At 56.9% G+C, this 15,400-nt stretch overlaps 1 protein-coding gene across 1 annotated transcript; it reads left to right on the forward strand.

Annotated features, from left to right (window-relative positions):
• The first annotated feature begins 1,091 nt into the window (after positions 1–1,091).
• Fgfrl1 (fibroblast growth factor receptor like 1) lies at positions 1,092–13,663 on the forward strand. The gene is given in 7 exon segments (XM_051170497.1): positions 1,092–1,184; positions 10,131–10,403; positions 11,529–11,609; positions 11,718–12,002; positions 12,084–12,437; positions 12,667–13,022; positions 13,024–13,663. Coding segments are annotated over 7 exon segments (1,503 nt in total). The 5' UTR covers positions 1,092–1,105; the 3' UTR covers positions 13,099–13,663.
• The last annotated feature ends 1,737 nt before the right edge of the window (positions 13,664–15,400 follow it).

Consider the following 15,400-nt stretch of genomic DNA (forward strand, 5'->3'; position numbering starts at 1 on the left):
GCTGGTCTGGGGGCTAGCGGGACCGCGCGTTCCCAGCGCTGCGAGCATGGGGGTGGTGGGGGTGGAGGGGACTGGGCGCGCTCCGGGGAGTCGCCGGCCCGAAGGGCTGAAGCACAGCGAGGGTTAAGCCGCGAGCTTGGCGGGCACGCGCGCGGATTGGAGCAAAGTTTCGGAGAGGGGCGGGGCACAGGGCGGACTAGGGCTCGCAGATTGGCCGGAAGTTGTGCGGGGCGGAGCTCACGGCTGCTCCGCGCTAGCTCCGGGAGAGTTGACAAAGCCCCGCAGGGAAGGACGCCTCGCGGCGCGGCGCCCCGGGCCCCTCGCCCTGCCGCCCGCCCCTCGCCCCGGCCCGCGCCTAGCCCCGCTGTTTGTCCGCGCGGACAGCGCGCCCCGCGCCCCAAGCCCGGCCTCAGCCGCCAGCGCCCAGGTAGCGCCGCCCCGCCCAGGCCGGGCCCGGGGGGGCGCGGGGGCTGGATGCGGCGCCCGGGGCAGCGATGACCGCGGCGCGCTGCTCGCGGGCCCAGCTCTGACCCTGTCGCCTGCTGGCGCCCGAGCGCCGATCCCTGTCGAGGTGAGCCGGACTGTACGTCCGCGACCCCTTGGAGGGACGGCTGGAGTGGGTTGGAGCGCGGGGGCGAAGGGCAGGGCCGCGATCGCCGTGCGGGGCGGGAGCCGGGCTCGCGCCGAGGCTGCTCCTGTGGGGCCCGCGGCCCTGCCCCGTGCCCCGCCCCCGCCCGCGCCCCACGTGGGCCCCCCCCTCCCAGCGCAAATTTGTCCGCTAATGGCGCAGGCGATTATCTGCGGGGCCGCTCGGGTGTTGTGTGTCCCGCGGGCAGGGCCCGAGTTACAAGCGCCAGGAATCCAGACGGTGTTTGGAGAGGGGGCGGCGGGGGCGGCTGGTAATTAGTGTAAACCCTTTGTCTGCCTTTGATACGCTCAGCGTCTACGCGCCTCGCTTCCTTTGCCTGGAGCTCGGCGCCGAGGGGGGCTGAACCCTGGCTGTGCCGCAGTGACCGGGGTCTTGAGGGCCCCGAGCCCTGAGCCCTGAGCGGCGTCCAGTCCGGCTCCCAGTGACCGCGCCCCTACTCCAGGTCTGACTGGCGAGATGACGCGGAGCCCTGCGCTGCTTCTGCTGCTGCCACCGTTGCTACTGGGGGCCCTCCCGTCGGCTGAGGCGGCGCGAGGTGAGTCCTGGCGCCCAGTCTGGCGCTCTGGCCTCTGCAGCGCCGCCCCTTTCCCGCCAGCCCTGAACCCTGCCACAGTGCACGGCTGGCACACACTCCTCCCGTCTGTGTCTGCCCCATCGCAGCCGGCCGTCAACCCCCACCCCCCCCCCCCCCCTTTTCCATCCTTAACCTGAAGTTACTGCTGGCTTCACATGCCTCCACCTCACTCCTTGGGGTTCACACTCTGGTACCCTCAGCTCACACTCCTTGTCTGAAACCTCACCTAAAGGGCCCCAGAATCACTTGACTTTGCCCTTGCCTAGGTCCCTTCCAGGACACGCTCATAACCTTCACACACACACACACACACACACACACACACACACACACACACACACACTTACAAGTGCATATCTAGGTGGTCACCTCTCTCCCAGATTCTTGGGGGGTGTGGACTCTTTGTGGCCACAGAGGACCTTATTGGGTTCCTGGGAACTTGTAGAGGCTCTGACAGTGGCTAGCTGAATATAGAGAGCGTCGGTGACATCTTGGTGGTTAGCGCTAACCCTGATCCAGCCTTCCCCTGACCCAGCTCTGGACCCTTGGCTTGCTTATCTGTTACAGGTAGTGAGCGTGTAGTGTAGAGGCTGGGAGTTCCCAGAGCACAAGGCGTCAGCAGCATCTCTACACAGTGAGTTTTGGTCTCTGAGGGAAGACACGTGAAGAGTGTAGACCACAGAGCCACACACACAGCATTTTGTTGCAGCATACACCACAGTATGGCTTGGATACAGCCTCACCCATCTGATGCCCTGTGGGGATCTCTGCCCTAAACCCAGCCCAGGCAAAGGGCATCCATCCAGAGCTGATGGGGTGATACGTGCCCGTGGATTTTTGCCCACGTGTTCCAGTGTCACGGGGCACTGGGCTGATCTCCCCTATGGTTAGGCAGGACTCATGGCCAGGCGGGCCCTTTGAGTGTGTTGGCCACTCAGGATTGTCCTTGCTCTGTCCACCAGTCCTCTGAGGCTTCGCATCTCCTCCCCCCAGCGCGGGCGCAGTGAGTTCAACCTGGCCTTATATGGCCACGTTTGGTGTTGGGCGGCGGGCGGCGGCCCAGGTGGGCCTTATGCCACTATAACCCCCCCTTCTGCTTGGGGACTGGCTGGCTGGAGGGTGGGGGCTGTCCAGGCACAGCTGGGCTGGACAGTGTCCTGGGCGTGTAGGCACTTGGGCCATGCTGGGTGAGTTGTCTTCAATCCCCCAACTGGTGACCCAGTCTTTAGTTTCTCTTTTATTTGTTTGGATACCCCCATCCTTTCACCTGCCTCTTCTTTGGCTGCTCAGACAGGGAGGTTCTAAAGGCCTCTGCCCTGCCACGATCATGGCTGGACTTTCAGGTTGACTGATGGGTGGCAGTGGGCCGCAGCACCCTCTACCTTTTTACTGCCACCTTTGTCTCCTTTGGCCAAAGCCTTGGGACTGCACCTCATATCTGGGCCCTTGGCTGTGTCAGGGAAGGCCCCTGGCCAGCACTAGGGAGCTGGAAAGAGCTACCTTCCAAGGGCAGGGGTGCTGCGGCGGTAGTGGAAGAAGGGCGTTTCCTGAATTATGCTGACTTCTCCCTTCAGGCACAATCTGGACTGGAGGGGGGCATAGCTATTCCAAATGCATTCCTTCTCCAGTGGCTCTTCCGTGAGTAGGCCCAATTTTGACCTTAAGCCGGGCCAGAGAACTGCATGTAGAGTTTGGGCTGTTTTGAAAGCTATTTCCCTGGGGTGTCACAGACTCTGGAATCTGTACGTCTCTAGATTCGGATCGTATTTTAAAAGTTCCCCTTTGCCCCAAGTTTCACAATGTTGGTGAATTTGCCTCAAGATATTCCCCCACCACCCCCAGTTTGAAAAAAAGATACGTTTTGGTTCACTCCGTTCTGTTTCTCACGGTGAGAATTAAGTGTCAGAGCGGAATACCATTCTCAAAGATAAGTCTAAAAGTGTAGGGCTTTCTGAGAAGTGCGGCCTCTGACCTTTTGTAAGGATGGCTCTGGGATCAGTCTCTGAGCAGCTCACACAGGTTTCTCTTGTCTTTTGGACCCAACTTTTAGGATTGGAGCGAGCAGGCCCTGGTGGATGGTTAGAGGGCCTGTCATGGCTGCCCACTGCAGCAGTTGGCCTGGAGTGCTGTGCTATAGAGAAGGATGTGTGAGGCTGTGGAGACGATGGCGGGCCGTGTGTGTGGAGCTGACCCTGGCTTTTGACCAGGCTGTAGAAGGCCTCTGTTCTTCACAGGCTGTGAGTGATCAGAGTGTGGCTGGAGAGCGGTGGATGTTCAGGAGCCAGGCCTAGCTAGCCCCTGCGAGGTAGGGATATGGGCCAGCCTCCCATTCACATCTGGGGCCCTATTCCTGGAAGGGAAAATAAATCACTGTCCCCATGGGGGTGGGGAGGGAGCTACGAACAAAGTCGCCTTTGGCTAGGCCTGGAAATACCGACCACAGGCTCCTTTATCCTTTGTGCAGGATCAATGGGCCTCTGGGCTCTCAGAGTTGCCTTTCAGTCTGCCTGCCCTGTGCTGTGGCCCTTACTAGGGAAATGTTGGTTTTTCCCCAGCTGAGGCCTCTAGTCTCTGCCTTTCCTGGCCTTGGCTCAGTCTTTGCTGGTAGTGCTGGGGGCAATTGGCTGTGGCCCAACAGCCTCATTCCCCTCCTGGCCACCTGCCCTCTGTATCGCCAGGGCCTGATGCTTCGCCACGGTGGCCTTGTGTCCCTCTTTTTGCCTTAATATGGCAGCTCCAGAATACATAGGCAGTAAGGCGTGTCTGCGTCTCTGTTTCCATGCTTCGTAGGTGCTCTCCTCACCCTGCTACCTGCTCTTCTGACCAGTCCTCTTGCCTACACCTCAAGGTGAAGGGGAGTAGGGGGTTCCTCAGAGTGGAGCTGGAGCCTCAGGCTATGGTACAGACAGAGTAGCCTCATGGCAGGTGTAGGCAGCATAGGCCTAGGAGAGGTGGACAGAAGGAGCACGCCACCGGGCGGCTGTTAAAAGCAAGCGCTTCCCACTGAGCAGGAAGTACATCCCCTCTTTCCACCAGGAGTCTATTTCCTGAGAGAATCGTGTGAGCTGCCAAGGACCTGCAGAGCTAGGTGTAGTGGTGTCACCAGCAGTGGGTGGCAAGGGAGCCGTCTGCTGTTCTGACTCAGGTGTGGGGCTGAACAGCAGGAGAACGTTTCAGCCCTTGACAACAGTGCTGGTTGCCCTCCAGGAACTTGGGACACCAGACCAGAGACTTCTACTGAGCTGCCCCTACACTCCTCGCAGCCTACATTCCAGCTTCCGGTGGTGGCAGTGTGACTTGGACTGAGGTTATGTGCCACACATGTTGCAGACAACTAGGCCCCTTGGGAAGCCCACACATCCTCACTCTGTCCCTAAGAAATCTCTGTGTTGGCAGTAGTGTGGGCTTTGGGTGGGTTTGCCTGGACTGGTTGGTTTAGGCGGTCCAAACATCCCTTCAGTCTTTGTAGGGGCTAGGTGGCATGTTGCCTTAGCAACTGAACTCTGCCTCAGGAACTTTGGGTTCAGGAAATAATCTTATTTTGACAGTTTTTGAGGTAGTAGGGGTCAGAGTTTGGCCTTGTTTAGGGGCAGAAGCCTGCTGGTTGCCCTGACTTGAAGCTAGCCCGTGGCCCGACAAGCTGGCATTTGTGAGAAGAGGGGTCAGGGGCTGGATGTCCAGATGAGTCCCCTTCAGTAGGCCTGAGGCAGTCCCTTTATATGTGTCTCCTATAGGGCTGTGGCCTTATCTAATACCTATGCTACGATATGTGGTCTTGGCGGGTCAGTGAGTGTCTAGGAGCTAGCAGTGTACAGCTGTGGTAGCTGAGGTATTCCGGAGAGAGGAACAGACCTAGAGAACTAGGTATTGCTTCCAGAGAACCCTTTCCCCAGGTCCTTCCAGCTTGCCTCATTGCTACTGCTGGGCAACAGGCAAGCTGGCTCTAAGAACCATCTTGTTGGAGCATGATGCCTTTTTGGGATGCCTGGATGGCCTTGGTTTATAGAATAGCCACCTGCCTGGGACCTTTCAATCCGGCTGCAGAGCCTGTGGGTCTGGCCCTTGGGCACCTTCAGTTTGCTGCCAAGCCTTAGCCCTCTGACGGCGCTGGGCTTGTGCATTACTGTCCACAGTGAGTGAGTGAGTGTGTGCATGCCTTAAGACAACAGAGCCTAATCCTGCACACCTAATGGGCAGCTGGGCCTTGCGACTATCACCTGTGCTCTTTCTCTTGTGGGCCATCTCTGCTATTTATTTCATGGGCTTGGGCCTCCTAGCTGGTGCTGGCCTTAGAAGACTTGTCTCCCCTGTGCTGGGGCCCCAGCTGTGTGTATTGTGGGATATAAACCCTCACAGGCAGGGGGCCAGGGCAGCGCCGTGGTAGGGGGTGTCACATCAGTCATAGAAAGACCATTACAGGGCCGGGCGTGGTGGTGCACGCCTTTAATCCCAGCACTTGGGAGGCAGAGGTAGGTGGATCACTGTGAGTTCGAGGCCAGCCTGGTCTACAAAGTGAGTCCAGGATAGTTAAGGCTACACAGAGAAACCCTGTCTCAAAAAAAAAAAAAAAAAAAAAAAAAAGAAAGACCATTACCTGGTAGGCCCGTCACTATCGTCAGGTGCCTTGGGACACTAGCTGGGTTGGCTTCTGTTGTAGACCCTGCAGGGGTGTCCAGAGAGCTTATCCTGTGTGGCTGAAGCTCATCTCACTATCCCCTGAGTCCCCTACTCAGTCACTGCATCTTCAGGAGGAGATTCTCTGTGAGCTAGCTGACCCAACCCCATAGCCAAGCTCATTGACTAGCCAGAGAATTCCTTTCAGGCCAGAAATTCCTAGGGATGTGCAGGCCTCACCAGGGCCAAGCTGGGCCTGAGCTGGCCAGGTGGGTTTTCTCACGTCACATTCTTGCTTTGTTCAGGGTCAGTTGCCAGCCAGTGCCTAGACCACTGGCTGTTTGAGGAGGGGAGTTCAGGTGAACAGGCCTGGAACCCCAGCTTTCAGCTGTGCCTGTCCTACCAGTTCTCAGGCTCTAACCCGACCCTTTGGGCATTTCCCCCTGTAGTCCCCAGCCTGGCATCTAAGACCTGACACTGACCACATCCTTCAGGTGAAGAACTTCTACACAGACGATGCCTCCTGCAGAAGGTCCCCAATGCTGTCCCCTCCTGTATGAATGTTTAGTCTGGTCTGGCTGGGGCTGCATGGGTTTTCAGAGGTATGGACATGGCTGACCTGGCTGTAGAAGTTATGGAGAGGACAGAAGCTGGTATAGCTCCCTTCGTGGCCTGGGGCCTTCAGGACGTGAACACCCCAGTGTCTGCTCTCCATGTTACCCATCCGAGGAGCAAGAATACACCCACTTTCGTTGTACCTGTGTTCACCTGCCCCAGCCTTCTGGATCCAGTCTGTGTTGGGCTTTCTCAGGTCCCCAGGATTCCTGAAGGAGGAGCTAGCCTGGGTGGGCTAGTCAGACAAGCCCTGTTGGAAGTTCAGGTATGGCCATTGGGCCCCAGCCTCTGCGGAGAGCTCTCCTGTCTGCAGAGTGTGGGGGCAGTAATGTCCCTGGTGCCCTTGAGCTGCAAGTCCTTAGTTTCCTCACTGCTTGGGTAGAGTGGATGGCTGTCCAGGTAGAACAAAGGGGGCTGTGTTTCCTGAGTTAAATATAGATCCAAGGTGGCCATATTATGGCCCAAATTCTCAGAATTCTAGGGGCTGGGCTTTTTGTGCACAGGGGTGGAAGGGTTCCTTAAGTGGCTCTCTGTAACAAGCCTGAGGCCCAACCCTACGGTGGGGTACAGTAGAGCTCAGTTGGGGGCAGGGCAGGCAGGGTACTGTTTGCTTTAGGATAAGGCTGGCTCCTCTGGCCAGCCTGTCGCCAGCTTGTCCCCCAGCAGTGTGTGTGTGCAGGCAGGCCCCAAGGTCCACGCTTCCGGTCATCTGGCGCTCACTTAGCCCTATCCCTCGGCAGTGGTCATGGCAGGCCTCCTGTATCTTTGTGTTCTCTCCTGGGCCCCTTTCCCTCTGTCTGAGGCCAGGCGGGATGGTGCTTCCTGTAGGCATGGTGATGCTAGGTTTCTCTAAGGATCTCCCTGTGTGGTGTAGGGTGATAGGGTTAGTCTGGCTTTGGGGCCTTCCCAGGCATGCCCACAGAACATCTCCAGGCCACTGAATGAATGTATGTGTGTATGTGTGAATGTGTGGGTCAGTCCGTGAGGCCAGGTGCCAGATTGGTTGGGAGCCGCGGGGCCAGGCAGGGCTTTTGCCAGTTTCTCTTTCACCTGAAGCCTGGGAGGGGCACTGTGAGTGGGGGGGGGGGGGGTTTCAGGCAGTGGCAGGTGGTAGGCAGGGGTTGATTGGGAGTGGGGCTGAGACTTGGCAAGGCGTAGGGAAGGGATCTTAGGAGCCTGTGTGCTAAGCGCCCAGCAGCCTTTCACACTGTAAGCTGGATGCAGGAGGGAACATTTGGGGCAGCTGTGCTTAGATCGCTGCCTTAGGTGGTCTATTAGGGGGGAGGGTAGGGGAGAGGTGGGCTTATGACAGCCCTCTTCCTGCCTCTGCTCTTTCCCTTCCCAGAGGGCGCCAGGAAGGAAAGTGAGGAAGAGAGCTGTTGTTGAGACCTTGGTAGCAGCTTCGGGCCCAGGTCAGGGATGAAGGGAACTGAGTGGAAGCAGAGATGTGACTTGGAGGAAAGGGTCTCAGAAAAAAATGGGAAAGGGTCTGGGCCTGTGGATACAAGTGAAAGAAGATGTTTGGGAGGATTCTCTTGCTCCGTGGCTCCCTGCCCCACTGAGCAGGAGTAGTTAATGCCCTTGGGTTTTCACTGGGAGACATGGCCCCCTCCCCTTGGACTGACTTCTTCTGCCTCCTTAGAGCCACCGTAGTACTTTAGAGTGGGTCCTGGGAGGGAGGTGTACCATAGGGCCTTGGGAAGCAGTCTCTGGGAGTCTGAAGATATCCATGGGGGTATGCCTGAGCCGAAGGTGGCCACATTAACTAGGGTAACTGCATGCTGAGGAAGTGCCAGCTGATTACAAAGCACATGTGCCCCCAGGCCCTGTGCAGCACTAACCACTGAGTCTGCACAGACGCCCTGTTGGCACACTTCTGCTCAGCTAACTGTGCATCCTCTGCCCAAGACCATCAAGGCTAGAATTATCTGATGTGCTGAGTAGATGCCTCTCACTGACAGATTAGAAATGCGACATGTGGGTGGTCTGTAGGACTGTGGGTGCCTCTGATTGTTCAGAGGTGACCCTGTGACAGGCTCGTGCAGTGGCTACAGTTCGCATCCTTTTCCCCTCAGCCCTACACCTTGCTGACATCTGCAGGCTCTGTGCACTCTGTGCTCACTCTCCTAGCCAAGCGCTCACTTGCTGCCTGAGGCACCTGGTCACACTCCTGTCCTTGCCCTTCAGCCCAGAGATACCTTTTTTCTTTCTTTCTTTCTTTCTTAGATATATTTGTTTATAACATATACAGCATTCTGCCTTCATGTATGTCTGTATACCAGAAGAGGGCACCAGATCTCATTATAGATGATTGTGAGCTGTCATGTGGTTGCTGGGAATTGAACTCAGGACCTCTGGAAGAGCAGACAGTGCTCTTAACCACTGAGCCATCTCTCCAGCCCCGCCCCCCCCCCCATACATTTTTTTCTTGATGGCTGGAGCTAAGGAGAAGGGTGTGTGGTGTGGGTCAGTGGTGTTAGGAGTGTATTTCTGATGGCTAGAGTTGTGGGTTCAAGGAATTGGCTGTTTCTAAGATGGTCTTGACTTGTGGGACTTGAGCCTCTGCTATGGCCCCTTCTATGAACATCTTGTTGGGGGGCTGTCACCCCCCCCCCCCAAGACCCAGTGCGTCCTTCCTTGTGACACAGGTTCCCTGAGTGGAATCTATGTTAGGAACCGAGTGCCTGTGCCCAGCCACAGCTCATCCTGTGGACCCCAGTAACCCTCTTGATTCCTCTGACCCCTTGGATTTGGGATTGTGACCCTGTGAGGTCTAGCCACTTGACAGGCTAGGACCCCTGGGACTGGCTGACAGCTCAGAGCAAATTCTGTCCATGAACTCAGACACAGAGCACACAGACAGAACAACCAGTTCATACACGGGTGTACACACATTTGTGCCTATAGGTGTCCTCACTGATGGGTGTATATGGCAGTGAGTGAGTGCTGGCAGACACTGGCTCTTTATCCTGGTGATTGCTCTTGCTGACCCGTTTCCATGCTGTCCCTTCCCTGGGCCTGACTGATCAGCGATGAGGAAACGTCAGGTGCCAGAGGTAGCACAATGTGTAGCCAGAACGTAAGATACGCTACGAGGCTATGTGTGTAGAAATGAGACCAGCCGAAGCCCATCCGGTTTGTCCTGTTCCTGTGGCCCCTCCTTCCTTCCTTCCTTCCTTCCTTCCTTCCTTCCTTCCTTCCTTTCTTTCTTTCTTTCTTTTTTTGGTTTTTTGAGACAGAGTTTCTCTATGTAGCCTTGGCTGTCCTGAACTCACTTTGTAGACCAGGCTGGCCTTGAACTCACAGCGATCCACCTGCCTCTGCCTCCCGAGTGCTGGGATTAAAGGTGTGCACCACCACCGCCCGGCCTGGCCCCCTCCTTTCTGACCAGGGAACAAGTAGTTCTCTCTGGTGAGACAAAGGCATGGCCCTGTTTTCTTGGTTTGAATTTTTAAACATATTATCAAGTTGAGCTGCACCCTGCCTGCTGTGGTGACACAGCAGCAGCAAGGTTGAGGCTGACATGGGGGGGGATAGGCTGCTGTCGTTGGGAAGCAGGGGGTTCCAAGCAGACTGCCTTAGTGGAGTCTGTGGGGGGGGTTCCCAGCACCGGTGTCAAGCTTTTGTCCCCCACCCCCGCATGCGTTTCCCCCCAACCGAGTCCTCTAACTCCTGCAGGACCCCCAAGAATGGCAGACAAGGTGGTCTCACGGCAGGTGGCCCGCCTGGGCCGCACTGTGCGGCTACAGTGCCCGGTAGAGGGGGACCCACCACCGTTGACCATGTGGACCAAAGATGGCCGCACAATCCACAGTGGCTGGAGCCGCTTCCGTGTGCTACCCCAGGGGCTGAAGGTGAAGGAGGTGGAGGCCGAGGACGCAGGTGTTTATGTGTGCAAGGCCACCAACGGCTTTGGCAGCCTCAGCGTCAACTACACTCTCATCGTTATGGGTCAGTTTGGTTCGCAAGTCAGAGATTATGGTTGGGCTAAGATTGCCTGGGCACAACATGTATGGCAGACACCCCGGATCCTCCCATCCTCCCACCCTGTTTGTTCAGCCTGCATCAAATCTGCCTGGACACAGACAGGTCCAGGAGGTCTTCCGTGTCCCCATTCCCAGCCTGGGCCTTAAGACAGCCTAGGCGCCCCCTGCCACTGGGTCAGCCTTGGGCCTTTGTTTCCAGGTGACAGAAATGGATGGTGGGTGGTGCCCAGGCAGTGTGATTCCACTGAAGAGCTGCTGGGTAGGGTAGGGTGGAGTGGGCTGAGGACTTGGCAGTGTAAGCTTTGGCAGCCATGACTTTGAGGCTCAGGTTTCAGAGTTCAGAGAGGCCGCAAGAAGTGAATGGCCTCTGTTCTCTTCTGTCCCTGGGGCCTGGTCGATAGGGAATGGGCGGTGTCTTTGATGACACGCCCTCCACACATTGGGAGCTGGCGTGGCCCACCTTCCTTGCTGGGCTCCCTGGTGTGGGGCCCTGGGCCTAGCTGACTCTCTTTGCAGTGGAGGTCTAAGGTAGTGGCCTGGGACAGCCTGGCCCTTAGTCCCAGGCTGGGTGGAAGAGGCGGCTGTCCTAGGGCAGCAAGGGGGCATTCCTTATTACGCCCTTCCCCCCTGCCCCCCCCCCTACTGCCCAGTATAGGCCTCAAGGCCTTCTCTGGGTTTGGGATGGGAATATTACTGCTGTCCACCCTCCCCACCCCCATCCTTTCAAAGAGGATGATGACCAGGCGGTATGTAAGCCACGTCTCTGCACCAAGCACTCGGCCCCTTGATGTGGGCTAGGGTTACTGCAGCTGCTGGCTGGGCATGGCCCCCTCCTCCCAGGCCCTGCAGACCCCCCGGAGCCAGGGTGGGGGGCAGTTCTCCAGTCCTACCAAGCCTATCAGGGTCACCTGCACCCAGGGAGGGGGGCTGGCAGGCCGCCCTTGCCCAGCTGTCCCTGAATCCTGACATGTGGGTGTGTCCATGGCCTTTGCTTGGGTTCTAGGGCTGTCTAAGCCAAGCCGTGCTGGGTACTGAGGAGGGGCTCCCCTTTACCTCTCACCTGGCCTCCGTATGACCTATTTCTCTACAGACGATGTCAGTCCAGGGAAGGAGAGCCCCGGGCCTGGTGGCTCTTCTGGGGGCCAGGAGGACCCAGCCAGCCAGCAGTGGGGTAAGCGTGGGGTAGGGAGATTCTGTGTGCTTGGAATGGGGCAGTGCCATTATCCTGGCGTCCTCATGCACCCCTCCCCACTGACCTTGATGCCGCCCTGCCCCACAGCACGGCCTCGCTTCACACAGCCCTCCAAGATGAGGCGCCGAGTGATTGCACGGCCTGTGGGTAGCTCTGTGCGGCTCAAATGTGTGGCCAGCGGGCACCCGCGGCCAGATATCACATGGATGAAGGATGACCAGACCTTGACACGTCCAGAGGGCAGTGAGCACAGGAAGAAGAAGTGGACGCTGAGCTTGAAGAACCTGAAGCCCGAAGACGGTGGCAAGTACACGTGTCGCGTATCCAACCGGGCGGGTGCCATCAACGCCACCTACAAAGTGGACGTGATCCGTGAGTGGCAGGTCTGGGGTAGGACAGGGTCCCGTGGTGCCTGAAGCTGTGCTGACACACGTTCATTTGCCCCTGGCACAGAGCGCACCCGCTCCAAGCCTGTGCTCACGGGGACTCACCCTGTGAATACAACAGTGGACTTCGGTGGGACAACATCCTTCCAGTGCAAGGTGCGCAGCGACGTGAAGCCGGTGATCCAGTGGCTAAAGCGGGTGGAGTACGGCTCTGAGGGTCGCCACAACTCCACCATTGACGTGGGCGGCCAGAAGTTTGTGGTGTTGCCCACTGGTGATGTGTGGTCACGGCCTGACGGCTCCTACCTCAACAAGCTGCTCATCTCTCGGGCCCGCCAGGATGACGCTGGCATGTACATCTGCCTGGGTGCAAACACCATGGGCTACAGTTTCCGTAGTGCCTTCCTCACTGTATTACCAGGTGTGTGTGTGGGCTGCCCACCCATGTTTGCTCTCAGTCCCTACCACTGGTCTTGACTGTCCTGGGTGGGTCCCCAGTGTCCACCTGGCAGGTGGGGGCCTCCCTATCCTTTCCCCTTCCTTATGGGTCATCCTTGCCTCATAGGGAGTCCAGGGGTACTGTGTATGTGGTTCACACTTGGGCTGGTTGTCCCACTAGTGTAGGGACAACCTCTTGTTCTCTCTTGCAGACCCCAAACCTCCAGGGCCTCCTGTGTCTCCTTCATCCTCAACCACAAGCCTGCCGTGGCCTGTGGTGATCGGCATCCCGGCTGGTGCTGTCTTCATCCTGGGCACCGTACTGCTCTGGCTTTGCCAGACCAAGAAGAAGCCTTGTGTCCCTGTGTCTACCCTTCCTGTGCCCGGGCATCGGCCTCCAGGGACATCCCGAGACCGCAGTGGTGACAAGGAACTGCCGTCATTGGCTGTGGGCCTATGTGAGGAGCAAGGGTCCACCATGGTCCCCCAGCACATCCTGGCCTCGGGCTCAACTGCCGGCCCCAAGTTGTACCCCAAACTGTACACAGATGTGCACACGCACACACACACGCACACATGCACACACACACTCTCATGTGGAGGGCAAGCTTCACCAGCACCAGCGTGTCCACTATCAGTGCTAACTGCAGCCAATCTTCAAGCGCTGTGCCCTGAGGTAGGCATATGGGGACCAAGGCAGCAGGCTGGAAGGATTGAGAACAGTGGAGGCAGAGTGGCTTAGGGTGGCCTGTGGTAGGCACTCACAAATTTGGCCATATAGACATGTGTTCTACCAGATGAACTGACAGCCAGACCCCAACACAACACATTTAAAAACACAAATGTGTGCGCAAGTGCACGCACAACTTGAGAAGCCTTCAGGAGGATTTGTGGTGTGACTTTTGCAGTGACATGTAGCAATGGCTAGTTGAAGGAATCTCCCTCAAGTCTTAGTGGCCATGGCCACTTCCCCACCCCTGCCCACCTGTGTCCCTGCCTGGCCTTGGTGGCTACTTTTGCCTACATGTGCCCTGGGTGTCCAGGAGCCCACCAGCAACCTGGCTGGGGTGAGTAGGGCAATCATCCTGGAGATTTGAGCCACCCTCCCCTTGCTAGAGAGAACGGCCTCAATATTTATATTTAAGAAGTGAAATAATATTAATAATGATGTAAGGAGGGCTTTGACACAGAAACTCTGACCTGCCCTGGGGCCTGGGACTTGCCTGGCCTTGTGGTTACATTGGGTACCCTCACTGTCCATGGCTATCTGGCCTTGTGGTTACATCATTGGGTACCCTCACTGTCCATGGCTGCCTGGGCTCTGTAATTTTATATAGAGTTTGAGCTGAAGCCTCGTATATTTAATTTATTTTGTTAAACAAAAATGTGCCTCCTTTTTCTCATTCTGGTGTTTTTACCTGGGGTTGCTCTCTGTGTGTGTATTTGCCAGTGAGCACGCACACACACACACATGTCCACTTTTTGTCTACTCACATACTTGTAGTGGTGTGCATGTGTGCATACATGTGCCAGCATACATGTATACACATGTACTGATACTATGCCTGTGTCTCTCCTCTAGGGAAGCGCTTGCCTTGCCTTTCCTAAGCCTCAGGCCTGGGGTTTGCCAGGCTTTGTCCTCTGTGGCACCTCAGGTGTCTGAGCTTCATGGTGTACCAGGAGTAGCTGCAGCTAGCTAGTTGTATGAGGTGTTTGGGCATCACGCTGGGGCCTGTTTGCAGTGCTGCTCTGCACACCTGGCTGAGTACTATGCCTCTGTTTGGTGCATGATCTTGTCCTAGGCTGGAAACCTACATTTTCTTGTTCCATTTTGTGTGGCCTTAGCTTAGAGTTGGGGTAGGGCCAGCCCCAGGTCACAGTAACCTCTGCCCTCAGGGCTTCCAGCTGTACATGCTCCCAGGTGCTCCTATGGTGATGTGGCAGCTCTTTTTTATCAGGGAAACTGAGGCTCTGATTCACCTAGCCTTTTTGAAGGCTGAGATGTCTGTCCCAGGTTCAGAGCTCCCTAAGACACAGGGCTGGGCGTATATCTGAGTAGCAGAGTGCTTGTGTAATAGGTGGCAAGTTAGTTCAATCTAAGATCCCACGTGTACAACCCACCAAGGGTCCTGCCATAGTTTTGAGAGCATCTCCCGGAGAGTAGTTGCCTTTCTTAGCATTTACAGTTAACAAGCGGTCAGATGGTTTCACCAGCATCTCTCCATGTGGACCCCTTAGGAGTAGGGTTAGTTTCTTACAGGTCTCCATCACATAGGACAGCTCCTAGCCCTTGGCCTTTTGGGGTAGCCACATTGGGGTGATCCTGGCTGTTAGTGACAGGGCCATCTCTGGCTGCCAGGCGCTGGGGGTGCCCAGGTGCATGTTCAAGGCATAGTGGGTCTTCATGCCCATAGCTGGTGGTAGACGGATGTTCCTCAGACAGGGATGGCTAAGCACTAGGCCAAGTTTTTCTGAGGTAGGAGGAGTTGGGAAGAGGGGGGGCCCTTAGGCAGTAGGCTACTTGTGTCGTACAAACGCACCGTTCCAGGGAGCAGGCAGAGAGGAGCCGCTCTGAGGGAGAGGAGACCCAGCCTTGAGCCCTTATCTTTGGCCTAAGGCCAGGAACCAACCAATGAGTGAGAGCAACCCCTCATCCTCGCCTTTCATCTGCTGCCTTATAAGCAAGATCTTCCTGGGGAGAGCAGCAGGTGGTGAGCGACTGGGAAAAGGGTTGCAAGGTAGGTAAGGCAACCCGCCCTGGAGCTTAGAGCTCTGTGTCTGTCTCAGACCACCGTGGCTGTCCCCGCTCACTTGCAGGAGCTGTGAGCCCATGTCTCAAGCTCAGCTCTGGAAAGGCCTCATGTGGATGTGCTCGGTTCATCCCTGTAAAGGTACATGCTGGTTACCCCACCCTGTTTCCTGGTTGCTTTAACACATTTTCAAAGC

Source organism: Acomys russatus, chromosome 28 (genome assembly GCF_903995435.1).
Source record: "Acomys russatus chromosome 28, mAcoRus1.1, whole genome shotgun sequence".
Lineage (NCBI taxonomy): Eukaryota > Metazoa > Chordata > Mammalia > Rodentia > Muridae > Acomys > Acomys russatus.